Here is a 13,244-nt window from a genome sequence, read left to right as displayed (position 1 = left end):
AAGCAGTACAATGGTGCTCAGATTGATCTTCTAGCGGCCTATCGAACAGAAAGAGTAAAAGTAAAGTCTTCATAGAAATGAATCAGGTAACATCCGTTAGAAAAAGAAGCCTTGAGCCTAACTAAGGCTGCTCATCGAAGACCCCAACTCTGGGGCTGTCTATGAAGTTGGTGCTGATGCCCCTACTCCGCTCCGCTAAGGGGTCAATGGGTGCCTTGTATTATTATTACTTTTCTTTTTCTAAGAGTATCAGACGCGAATGCGTGTTCTTAAGGGTTTGACACCTTATTTTCATTAATCAAAGAAAGATTCATTGTGTGTAGCAATAGATATAGAGTATGCAACTAAGTATGCAACTAATTAAGTGTGTATATATAGGGTATCATGCAGAATCAGCTGTGGGGGAGAGCTGTTCATTACAGCAGTGTCAAAAACGTCAGTGAAGATTGAGCAGAAAGAAGAAGACAGTTGCATGCACCCTCGCATGCACCCATGCATGCACCCATGCATGCACCGTCGCATATCTATTTTTTGCCTTTGTTTGATGGTGTCTGTTGTAAGTTGCGTGTTTTGATATAACAAGTGCCTAGGCGCTCTTTCTGCTGTTCTTGTGGAGCACTGCCGATAATACTTTTCATATTCTCTGCAAATAATAATCAGCGGGGTCTATGCTGCATTACCACTGCCGATAATACTTTTCATATTCTCTGCAAAATATAATCAGCGGGGTCTATGCTGCATTACCCTGTGCCCCAACAGGTCTCTGTCTATTGCTAATCGCGATGCCCTGCTGTTGAGCTTAGCAAGAACAACAACAGTGTGAACATGAGTAGGAGTAAGCAGAGAGAAGTTTAAAGAATCGGCACCAAGTGCCTATCTTAAGGAGACAGATACAATATGAGGGCATGCATGCAGATGACTGATACTTCCAGCCCCAACACTTTATGCAGGGCTTTCTCTGTTTTAGTTGATACATCAAGAAGCTATGCAATATGCACTCTCTACTTATTGGCTGGGGGCTAAACATACCTCTCTGTGTTTGGTGAAGAGTTTCTTCTATTGATGCATGCAATCAGGGAGAGTAATGACAGCCATATTGCTTCACCTATTCTTTTAAAGTATGAAAATCGTAATAACAAACTTCGCTGCATTTTTATAGATGAGAGCCCCCCTTCAAAAGAAGCAACAGATTACTTCACTGCTCTTTCATCACAAAGCCTGAAATGTCGGGGCGCTAAGCAAAGACGGGGTTATATTTTTGCCTTTGTTTAGAAGTAGTAAGTACAAACACTTTTATATAAATTGCTAAAGGAGACTACACTTAGTTCAATGCAATGTTAAGATAAGGCTACAGCCTCAAAAAGATATTAATAAGAAGAAATAAGTCAGGAGAAGAGGACTTCATAATTAATTAGTGCTATGATATATGCAAGCTGATTATAACGCGCAACAAGATGTCTTGAGCTAAGCTGAAGCCCTTTGTGACAAAGTTTATTCAATAATATCTTTAAATAATCTTCCGTCTCCTCTACTCTCTAGGCTCTTGCCCAACAGCGCAACTGCTTATATACTTTAACTTGTGCTTAGGCTGCTACCTGCGTGCTCTTTAGGAAGTGCTGATTAGCGAGTGTGTACAGCAGCTGCATGCATAGAAATAGGGATTGCGTATGCTTGCACGCACTAATGGGGCTGCCTTGTAGAAGGCGTTAAAACAAACTATGCTGCATGCAACTCATGCAAGCAGCCCCCTCTCGACAGCAGCTTGGGGCCCTCAAGCAGCTGGGGGCTTGGAGACAGGCGAGGAGCTCAGCTGCCCTTTGGGGTCTCCTTAAGCCTCTTAGAGAGGATATGTTTGCGTATTAGAGCTGCTCGTAATGCAGCAGCCCCGCATGCAAGCAGTGTAGCTGCTTCCCTGATCCCTGCATGCAGAAACAATGTTGATAGTTGTTATTATAGGCGGCTAATAGATAGAATAAACTACACACAACTTGGTGCTATATATACATTCATAATAATCTGAGTTATAACACCACACAGTAAATTGTCTCCTTTTGTCTCTGTCTCCGTCGCTGAAGGAGACAGGAGCTGCTCAACATATAGCTCTCTAAAGCATCTGCATAAGAGTTAACGATAAAAATAAATAAAAAAAGACAATAGGGGTAATAAAATGTGAGAAGAAACACAGTAGAAACGTCTGCATGCATTGGAGCAGCAGCAGCAGCAGCAGAAAGAGAGCAGCGGTACTGGGGGGCAGCACAACGAGCGCATGCATGCATGCGTTTGCTGTATGCTGATGTTGTTGTATGTTGTGTTGTAGACTTCGGGTCTTTTGGGGCTTTTTCTCACTCATTTCCAACTCTATTTCTTTTTATTTTCTGCTTTTGTTGTTAATTTGTCTCGCTGCTGTGTCTCTGGTGTATGCGCCTCACTGTGCAGGTTTGTTGTAACAAAAGTTTTAATGTGTTGGTGTCTTCAATTGCCTATTTAAATTGAATACCCTCTCTTCTTCTCATCTGTCTCAATTGGGGCCCCTGTATATACCCTTCGCCAGCCCCAAGTTGCATGCACTCATGAGGTGGATGTACACCTCATGACTCTCTTCTTCGTTCTTCACGGAGCAGCACTCCTTCACTGAACTTCATTACCTCTAAGCCCTTCACTTACTGCAGAGGGAGGCGGGAACAGAAGAAAGAAGATGCGCTCCCTGGGGGGCGTGCGGCAGCAGCAGCCGCAGCTGCAGCAGCACCAGCCGCAGCAGCAGGAGCAGCAGCAGCAGCAGCAGCAGCATCATGATGCTGCTCGCTCCTTCTTGGGGCGCCGGCGCGGCGCATGCGGCTTGACGTTTGGGGCTGTTTGTTTGCTGCTGATTGCATGCGTTTGCTGCTGGGCCGCGCCAGCTGTCCTGGGGTTTCCTATGGATGCAACACGCAACGCGGAGCTGCAGCAGCAGCGGGAGCAGCAGCAGCAGCAGCAGCAGCAGCAGGAACGCGAGCAAGCAGCTCTTGCTCTTCTCACTCTACATGAAAAATACAGCCCACCAAACTGCAAGTATCACCCGCTGCCTTTCTCCCTCAACAGCTTCAGTCTCCTGAGTAACAACGGTAAGGGTTTAGGGTTTAGGGTTTAGGGTTTAGGGTTTGAGAACTGCAGGTTGGGGTTTGCATGCGTCTCTCTCTCTCTCTGTTTGTTTAGCTTCATGCTTGATATTGATTTGTGTCTCTCTTGTCTCTGTTGTCTGGGGTGTCTGTACACCTCACTTGTCTCCGTGTGTTTTGCTGTATTCTCGCCTTCTTTCTTCTGCATTCTTTTGTTTGTTTGTTTGTTTATATTATTTGTTTGTTCGCTTATTTCATTTGTTTGTTTGTTTTTTGCTTGTTTGTTTAGTCTGTGCTTGTTTATGTTTTATGCTATTTGTTTGTTGTTAGTTTGAATGCCTGCTGCATATATATATATATATAAATATATATATATATATATATATATGCGTTTGTATATACTTATATTTCTTTTGTTTTTGTTTGCTTCTTGTCTTTGTTTGTCGCTGTTTTAGTTGGCTGTTGTTGTGTTTTGTTTGTTTTGTTTGTGTTTATCTTCTTGCTTCTTACTGCTTTTGTTGATGGTAGTTTGCTGCTGCTGCTGCAGCACCGCAGCAGCAGAAGCCCAGCAGCAGCAGCGCAGCATTAGCAGGGACTCAGCAGCAGCAGCAGAAGCAGCAGCAGAAGGGAGAAGCAGCAGCAGCAGAAGCAGCAGAGCAAAGGCAGCAGCTGCACCAGGGGTGAAGCAGAGGGAGCAGCATTACTCGAGTGTTGCTGCAGTTTGCTGCTGTTTGCTGCTGCTGCGCTGCTGTGTCTTGCTGCAGGGGAGATTATTTTATCTGATGTCTTTGGGCTGCCGGGGGCTTGCGAAGAAGAAGAACATCATCTCCGCTTTTCTCTGCCTCCTCATGTTAAGGACGGTATCATTAGCTTTTAACTCTCTCTGTCTCTGTTTGTCTCTGTTTGTATCTGTCTCTGTCTCTCTTTGTTTGTCTCTGTTTGTCTCTGTTTGTCTCTCTTTGTTTGTCTCTGTTTGCCTCTCTTTGTTTGTGCCTCTGTTTGTCTCTCTTTGTCTCTGTCTCTGTTTGTCTTTGTTTGTCTCCGTTTGTCTTTGTTTGTCTCCGTCTCTCTTTGTTTGTCTCCGCCGCTTTCACTTTTTTCGTTTCTTTATTGCATGCATTTAATCCTCCCTCCAGACAAACATAACCCCTTATAACCTTATGCCTCATCAAAACATTATTTGCTTCTTAGAGCTGCATGCACGCATGCAGCCCCAAAACCAACACTGCATGTGTCTCCTCACCTTGGGATGTACGCACACTGGGGACCCCACAGCGTGCATGCATACATGCATGCATCAAATGCATGCATGCATGCAGCAAGTACATGCATGCATGCATGCAGCAAATGCATGCATGCATGCAGCAAGTACATGCATGCATGCAGCAAATGCATGCATGCATGCTTATTTTTTTTCTGCAGGTCGCACTGTGCTTTCCGTTAGCCTGGACCTTCATCGGGACAGCTTTGTGGAGTTTAAATATATTGAGCTGTACAGACAGCCCAAACAAAACGCCCTTCCTATCCCTCTCAAACGTGCGTCTTCATGCATGCATCAAATGCATGCATGCAGTAAATGCATGCATGCATGCATGCATTTGCTGCCAGGTGCTGCGCGGCGTGGGGCTGCGAGTTTGATTGCTTTGCTTTCTTTGCTGTCCGGTCTGAGAAGAGGAGGGGGAGAGGGTGTTTATTGGTGGGGTTGCTGTTTAAGGGTTGTTATGTTTCGCTGTCTTGTTCATTTGCTGCAGACAGCCAAGCAGACGCAGCAAAGCTGGAGGAGAGGAGGCGTACAGCTCAGCAGACAGCTACGTACGTTTGTCTCTTTTTATTTTGCTTTCATATTCTTTTAATATTTAGTTTATGTTTGTCTCTTTGTTTGTTTGTTTTCTTACGATTTCTCTTTTGCTTGTTTGTTTTTATATCTTTTGTTTTTCTACCCCTCTTTTGTTTGCCTTCCTCGTATTTGTCTCTAGTGTTTGTTTTTCTTTTGTTTGTCTCCTTTTGGTTTGTCTCTACGTTGTTAGTCTCTTTCTAAATCTATTTTGCTGTCTCTTTATTGTTTGTCTCTCTTTTATTTGCTGCTCTGTCCTTGTCTCACCCCCTTTCTCTCTTTTTACTGTCTCTTCTTGTGTTGTTTGTTTCTCTTTTTGTCTCTGTGTTTGTTTGTCTTTGCGTCTGTTTGTCTCTGTTTGTCTTTGTCTTCGTCTCTGTTTATTTTTATCTGTTTGTCTCTTCTTCGTTGCTATCTGTCTCCTTTTCTGTTTGTATGATTGACTGTCTCTGCGCCAACCTCGTGTTCTTCAACGTGGAGTCGGGGCCTCATACAAGGCTCGAGGTTTAGGGTTTAGGGTTTAGGGTTTAGGGTTTAGGGTTTGCGTGCAGCATATTGGAGGGTGCGGGAGGGGCGAAGACGCGCGCGGTGCTCAGCGCCCCCATAACAGACCCTGAAGGAGCGTTTCTATACTACCTTGTGAGTGCTGTTACTGGCTAGCTACCTAGCTAGCTAGCTAGCTAAGCAGGCAGCTAGCTAGCTGCCTATCTGACTGCACAGGCGCAGCAGCGCTGTCGCTAGCTGGCTAGCTAGTTCCGTCTCCTGAGCTAGCTGTCTGCAGCAGCACAGCTGTTTGGGGTGGCGTTGATGCATTGCTGGGTGTAATGGTAGTGCTTCATGTGGGGCTTTGCATGCATGCATGCACGCATGCATGCATATTAGCTGGCTTCATGTGGGGCTTTGCATGCATGCATACATGCATGCGCATGCAGGTGATTGCCGTAACCCCCACCGCCGGGAGGCCCTCGCTAGCTGCAGAAGAGGGGAGGACCCATGTGCTGCTGCCCTGCCACCCGCTACGGCTTGATCTTGCGCTCGTACCTTACGGTAAGCAGCTAGCTGAAGCACGCCTAGCTAGCTAGCTAGCTAGCTAGCTAGCCAGCAGCCAGCTAGGGGCCTTTCTCGTAGCTAGCCACTCCTTCACGCGGGCACTGCAACCCCACCTAACACCACCCGAGGGGGGCACTCTGTTGCTGCGTTCTCCGCAACGCTTATCCTTCTCCGATAGCTAGCTAGCTAGCTAACTGATTGGCAGTCTCTTTAGCCTTCTCACCCATATCCAGCACCTTGTGCAGCGCGCACTCCCAGCGGCCGCAGAGTTCATTTGTCTTGGCTACCCAGCTAGCTAACTAGCTAGCTAGCTAGCTACTTAGCCAGCTAGCTAGCCAGGTAGCTAGCTAGCTAAGTAACTAGCTAAGTGGGGGTGTGGCTGCAGACCGCATGCACCTCTACATGCCGTCTTCCTGCCCCTCCGCTTCCTTCCTCCCTACTGCGCCGCCGGAGTTCGTAAGCCATCCACGGTGTACAGACACCCCACGGTCACACCCAAACCCTAAACCCTAAACCCTGGCCGCTGTGTGATGTGCACATGCCTGGAGGCAGCGGCACTCACAATGCACTAACTCCGCTGCGGAGAGGACTCCCAGCGCTTCTGTTTTCTTTCTCGCTATTTCTGCTGCTGCTGTTACTGTTGCTGCCTTTTTTTCTGCTGCTGCTGCTGCTGCTGCTGCAGACACTGGCGGACGAAGGGCTGTCCTTTGAAAGCCCTGTGGAGACGCCCTTTGTGCTGAACTTCGCTGGGGAGGAGCCGTGGAAGCCGTTCACTCGCGCTGTCTTTCAGGTACTGTGGGGTTGTGGGGTGTCTCCTTTGTCTCCTTTTTGTTGTTTTTACTGTCTCTTCCTGCGTCTCCTTGTTGCGTTTGCTCTGACCCCCGGCTGCCTTCCTTGTTGTTGTTTATAGTGTCTCTTCTTGTGTCTCCTTGGCGTCTGTCTCTGTCTGTCTGCTCATTCCGTTTACTCTCTCCTCATCTGTCTCCTTGTTATAGCGTTTGATGTCTCTTTGTCTGTCTCCTTGTTAGCTTTGTTGTCTCTCTGTCTGGTGTCTCCTCCGTCTTGTGTGTTGTATTCAGTGTGTCTCTGTCTCTCTCCCTGTTGCTGCGCTTGGTGTCTCCTTGCCTGTCTCCTTGCTATGTTTAATCTCCTCCTACTGTCTCGTCGTCTGTCTCCCTTCTGTTGCGTTTACTGTCTCCGTCTTGTTTTTGTTTTTTATTTTCTCTGTCTTTTGGCGTGCCTCTCGTGCTGTTGTCTCCACGACCCTTTACCTTCATGAGTGTCTCCTGTCTTTCTACTTCACTCTCCCCTCTGTCTTTGTCTTTGCCTCCGCTTCCCTGACTGTCTCTGTCTCTGTCTCTGTCTCTCGCTCTCTGTGTGTCTATTTCTTTCGTTGTCTTTGTCTCTGTTTGGGGCTGTCGCCTATTCTTATTCCTGTGGCTGTGTTTGCTTACCTCCTTGCCTCTTTGTTTTTTATTTATTTGTTTATTTGTCTCTTCTTGTTGTCTCTGTCTCCCCTGTAAGGTCTTTTAGCCTTCTCTGTCTCTGTCTCCTTGTGTCTCTGTGTGTCTCCTTTTGTCTGTATTTGTCTTCATTTATATCTAATTTATTTGTTTCCTTTCGCCTCTTTTTTTGTGTTCTTCTTGATGTATTTATCTTGCTGTATATTTATCTGTCTCCTTTTGTCTTTGTCTTTATATATTTATCTTGTGTCTCCTTTTGTCTGCTTCTTTTCTGTATTTGTTTGTCTTTATAGACGGCAGTGCGGGTGCCTCCCCGTCTGCATCGCTTTGTACGCATTTATATGCGCGTCTCTTTTCGGTTTGTGTCTGGTAAGCGAATGTGAAGAAAATAATTAATTATTATTATAATAAACCCATAAGAAGCAGCGCAGCAAACAAATACAAGAAGTTATTTATAGGGGTTAAAGAGCAGGGCCTCCTTAGGCATGCATGCGCATATGCATGCATGCATATACGCATGCATGCATATACGCATGCATGCATGCACGGGTGCATGCATTTGTGCATGCATGCATGCAGGCCCCTTCCAACTGCTGCTCGAACTGTTTGATGAGGAGACACCGCCAGACGCGGCTGCTACGCAGCCTGCATGCGTATTGGGTAAGCGGGGCTGCTACATGCATGCATGCATGCCGTACGAGGAGTGTATGATGAGCGGAAGGCAGCAGCAAGGGCTTTAGAAATGCTTCAACATGTGCAGAGCAAAGCCTCGCTGCATACGCCTTAGGCAGGGGCAGGTGTCTCTTTAGGCTGAAGCATACACCCAGCATTTTGCTTGTGCTGCTGCTGCTGCTGCTACTGCTGCTGCTGCTGCTGCTTGCTGCTGCTGCAGGGTGCCTTGGGGGGACGCCCACCTACAACGGCCAGCTGTTCGATCACGCGATGCCGACGGGTGCGTTGGCTGTTTAGTGTCTCCTTTTTATTTTTGCCCTTTTGTTTGGTGTCTCCTTTCTTGTTTTATCTTTTATTTGTCCCCTTATTTTGCTGTTTTATCTTATATTATTTGCTTCTTTTTTGTTTTTATCTTTAATTTGTCTCTTTTTTGTTTTATTTTTTGTTTGTGTCTCCTTTCTTGTTGTTTTCTCGCTTATTGTCTCCTTGCCTTTTGTTGTTCTCTTATTTTTAATGTATCTTTTTGGTGTTGTCTCTAATTTTTACTGTCTCCTTTTCGTAGCAGTCTCTGTTCTTGCGTCTCCTTCTGCTTGTTGTTTGTTGCTTGTTGTGCAGTGTCTCCTTTTACACTGTAATTTGTTTTTTATTTTTGTTTTTATTTATTTTTGAGTTATTTTATTTTTGTCTGCATTTTTTGTTTGTTTTGTCTGTTGCTGCTGTTGTGTGTCTTCGTGCATGTCTGCCTCTTGCTGTATGCATTATCTTAATTTATTATTATTATTATTGTTATTATTATTATTATATCTTTTTCTTGTTTCTTCTTTCTCCAGGCTACATCTACAAACTTTGGCTTCTAGTGGGGGACCCGATGTACTTCGACAACAAAAACACCCAATGCATGCAATTTGACTTTGAATATTCCCTCAAGGTCAGCCCCAAACTCATTCTTTACTTTCTTTCTTTAGGGGCCCCCTCCCTCATTCTACGCACCAACTATAGGGGGCCCCCCAGGGGCCCCTCCTCTCCTTTGAACAAATTAGGGTTTACTAGGGCCTCAACATTTAAATTCATGGGGGCCCCTAGGGGCCCCTTCCCACCTAAGGGAGGCCTCCAGGGGCCCCTCCCCACCGAAGGGGGGCCCCTAGGGGGCCCTTCTCACCTAAGGGGGGCCCCTAAGGGGCCCCCTCCATTTGGGAGGGCCCCTAGCGGGCCCTTCCCGCCTATGGGGGGCCCCTAGGGGGCCCCCTCCATCTGGGGGGGCCCCTAGCGGGCCCTTCCCACCTTGCAAAGGGGCCTTTAGAGCGTCCCGTCCATCTAGGATGCATGCATGCATGCATGCTTGCATTGATGCATGTATGCATGCGTTTGTGGTGTATGTACAGTTTGAGTCGCGAATGACTCCATTCGAAGTGACAACGCATTCGTGGATGTGCCCCTTCGCTCGACTGCCTGGGCTGATTGTACAGCTGAAGAAAGATGCAGAGGGTGAGCAGGGGTGGGGTTGTTGTGTTTGCTGCTGCACTTTGCTGCTCCTGTTAATGGCGCTGTGCTTGCTGCTGCGCTTTGCTGTTTCTCACGTTGTTGAGCATGCTTTTTTGTTGCTGCTGCGTTGCTGCGGGGTGCGGTGAGGCTGCTGCTGCCGTTGCTGCTGCTGCTGCTGCTGCTGCTGCTGTGCCTGCTGCTGCTGCTGCAGTACTGCAGCAGATTAGACACCTTAAGGAAGGGGCACCTAAGCCCCCCTTTGTTTGCGGTTTTGTCTCTGTCTCCTTTTAACTGCAGACGCAATTATATCAGACGAATTGGGCGTCATTAAAATGCACTCCATTGACCTTAAGGACTGGTGAGCTGCGTATACACCCCAGGGTGTCTGTCTCCTTTTATTTTTTCTTGTCTTCCTGGTGCAGCTGCTCTTTTCTCTTAGCGCCTATCTTTCTTCCTGCCCTTTGTCTCTGTCTCCTGTCTCCTTTTTGCTGTCTCTTTTTGTCTCCTTTAGCTGCCTCGTGGCCTTTCTATTCGCAGCTTAAGTTAGAGAAAGAAAAAGATAAGGAATGCCCTTTGGGGTGTATATACACCGCGTCTTTCTTTTGTTTTTGTTTCTTAGGTTTGGATTTCCCCCTGATGAACTCGATGCTATGACACACAACACGAGACTCGTGCTGCAGCAACCAAGGCAAGTGTCTCCTCTGCCCCTTTTGTCTCTTTTTTGTCTCCTTTGTCTCCTTTGTCTGTCTCCTTTGTCTCCTTTGGTTGCTTTGTCTCTGTCCCCTTTGTCTCCTTTGTCTCCGTCTCCTTTGTCTGTCTCCTTTGTCTCCCTTGTCTGTCTCCTTTGTCTCCTTGTCTCTCTCTCCTTTTTCTTGTTGTCTCCGTGCCTCTGTCTCCTTTGTCTCCGTCTCCTTTGTCTCTGTCTCCTTTGTCTCCTGTGTCTCTGTCTCCTTTCTTTCTTTATCTCCTTTCCTTGTCTGTCTCTTTCTGTCTCTCCTTCGTCTGTGCCCACCCTCTTTCTTTATCTGTCTTTGTTCTCTGTTTCTTTTTTACGTTGTTGTGCGTTGCGGTTGTCTGTCTCCTTTTTGTCTCTTGTGTCTCCTTTCTCTGTCTCTCGCTCTCGCAGCAGCAGCCCCTCAGCTTGTGGGGAGTAGGTTGGGGTGTATGTGTGTGGATTAGCTGTCTCCTTTGTGTGTGTTTGTCTCTTTCTTTGCTGTAGCTCTCTGCGTGTCTTAACTTTAAAAGATAAGCTCGAGATTTCGCTACAAGTAACAGAGGCATCAAACCCTCATCATAAAATCTGCAATCCCAAGGCCTTTCCCCACAGCCCCATCACTGCGGTGTATTGCCACCTGCAGCCAGGTGTGTTTTTTGTCTCCTTTGCTGTCTCTTTTTGTCTCCTTTTGTAGGGCTGTCTTCCTCCCCTGCTGTCTCCTTTTCTATATTTGTGTATATCTCCTTGCGTCTCCCTTTATATGGTTGTGTCTCTCGCTTGTTGTCTCCTTTTGTCTTGTTGTGTCCCCTCCTTTTTGTCTCCTTTTATATATTTGTATCTGTCTCTTTCTGTCTCCTTTTGTTTGACTATATCTCTTTCCTGCTGTCTCCTTTTATATAGTTTTGTCTCTCTCATGTGTCTCCACCCATCTGCCTGCTTCTGTCTCCCTGCCCCGTTATGTGTATCTCTATTCGCTTATCTCATCAGCAGCAACTGCGGTTGCTGCTGTTGCTGCTGCTGCTGCTTCAGCTGCTGCTGCTGCTGCTGTTGGAGTCAAAAGTACCCAATAGCTCCGTAAAACATTGGGAGCAGCAGCACCAGCAGCAGAAGCAGCAACAGCAGTTGCTGCTGCAAATACAGTATATATAAAAGAAATACACACATATATATGTTATGCTCCTGGTGCTGTTGCTGCTCTTGCTGCTGTTGCTGCTGCTGCTGCTGCTGCTGCAGGGGAGTACTCGATAACATTTCGAGCGAGTTACCCCTTGGGCGGCATCCCTCCTTGCGACGGTTTCTTTGCACGAATATCCGTGCACCCAACGGCGTTGCTGCAGGAGGTGCGCTGACTGCCCTGTGAAGAAAAAGGAGACAGCAAAAGGAGACAGACACAGGAGCTACTCAGCCCCTCCTAGAGACATTGCAACTCTCCAGCTCCGCTCGTGCTGCTGCTGCTACTGCTGCTTCTGCTGCTGCTTCTGCTACTGCAGCTGCTGCTTCTGCTAATGCTTCTGCTACTGCTTCTGCTGCTTCTGTTGCTGCTGCTGCTGCTGCTGCTGGGTAGAGCAGATATTTTATGTTTGCGTGGGCGTGCGAGGAGACAGGGGACATGCGTTGCGGTGTCTGTACGCCTAAATTCAGGGTTTATCTTGTGCAAGAGATGGAGACAGTTTGCCCCCGCTGTTGTTAGGAGATTTAAATCCTTCCTCCTTTCGCCTCGCTGCCGAACCCTTCATCAATCTCGGTCAGAGACAAAAGGGACTAGGCTTTAGGGTTTAGGCTTTAGGGTTTAGGGTTTAGGGTTTAGGGTTAGACATACGTACATATATATATATATAGACCTATAGATATATACGAATATATATATATATATATATATGTAGTCTGCATGCATCTGCATAGTGTATAAATGCTTGCATGCAGAGGTTATTTTATAGGCAGCAAAGAGCTGTTGCATTTGCTGTGCTGCTGCAGGGGAGATAACAGCCGAAGAGGGAGCGAAAGACGCCTTCAAGCCCTTTGTTGTGGAGACACCCGCACCGCATGCAGACACCGCGTTTCACAAGGTGATGCATGCTTAGTGCTGCTGTTGCTGCTGGTGTTGCTGCTGCTGCTGTTGCTGCTGTTGCTGTTTCTGCTGGTGCTCTTGTCTTTTGTTTTTGATGATGCTGCTTTTGCTGTTTACGACTGGGTGCTGCTGGCGCTGTTGTTGCTTGATGTTGCTGCTGCTGCACTTGCTTTTTGCTGCTGTTGCTGCTGCTGCTGCTGCTGCTGATACTGATGAGCGAGTACTCTCCTCTTGTATGAGGAGGGCTTGTATGGGAGTGTATGCTCACTGTCTCTTTTGATTTGGTGTCTCCTTTTGCATTTACTGTCTCCGTTTGGCCTTTCGCTGTCTCCCTTTGCATTTGGTGTCTCCTCCTGCGTGTTCTGCCTCACTTTGCGTTTGCTGCTGTCTCCTTTTGCATTCGCTGTCTCCTTTTGCATTTGGTGTCTCCTTTGATGTCTGTCTGCATGCAGGTTGGGGGAGGGCATTTCGTTGTCTCTGCAGGAAGCCAGGAGGTGAGAGTGGCTGACGCTTGTCTCCTTTTTATTTATTTCTTTTTGTGTCTCCTTGTATCTGTGTCTTCTTCATCTTTCTTTGCTGTCTCCTTTTTATTTGTCTCCTTTCTATTCATCTCCTTTTCCGTCTCTTCTTATTTATTCCGTGTTTATCTGTCTCCTTTTCGTTTGTCTCCGTTTTGTTTGTCTCCTCTTTGTTTGTCTCCTTTTTATTTGGTTCCTTTTCGTCTGTCTCTTTTTTCTTCTGTCTCCTTTTAATCTGCCTCCTTTCCCTCTGTCTCCTTTTTTTCTGTCTCTTTTTCCTGTCCCCTTTTAATCTGTCTCCTTTTAATCTTTCTCCTCCTACTCTGTCTCCTTTATACTGTGTCTCC

General features: G+C 46.8%; 1 protein-coding gene across 1 annotated transcript; it reads left to right on the top strand.

The window, feature by feature from the left end:
• Nucleotides 1-2,695: 2,695 nt before the first annotated feature.
• On the top strand, nt 2,696-9,958 carry EAH_00034390 (hypothetical protein, conserved; the record flags this gene model as incomplete). Its single annotated transcript, XM_013392182.1, has 12 exons — nt 2,696-3,101; nt 3,860-3,955; nt 4,518-4,631; nt 4,847-4,907; nt 5,481-5,568; nt 6,662-6,769; nt 7,736-7,811; nt 8,022-8,102; nt 8,335-8,394; nt 8,945-9,042; nt 9,497-9,599; nt 9,894-9,958. 12 exons carry the CDS (start codon nt 2,696-2,698, stop codon nt 9,956-9,958), a joined length of 1,356 nt encoding a protein of 451 aa, XP_013247636.1.
• Nucleotides 9,959-13,244: the final 3,286 nt, after the last annotated feature.

This window comes from Eimeria acervulina, genomic scaffold, assembly GCF_000499425.1.
Source record: "Eimeria acervulina Houghton genomic scaffold, Eah_scaff351, whole genome shotgun sequence".
In the NCBI taxonomy this organism is placed as follows: Eukaryota; Apicomplexa; class Conoidasida; order Eucoccidiorida; family Eimeriidae; genus Eimeria; species Eimeria acervulina.
Note: the sequence above shows the minus strand (reverse complement) of the source record. Positions and strands in the feature narration are given on the sequence as shown.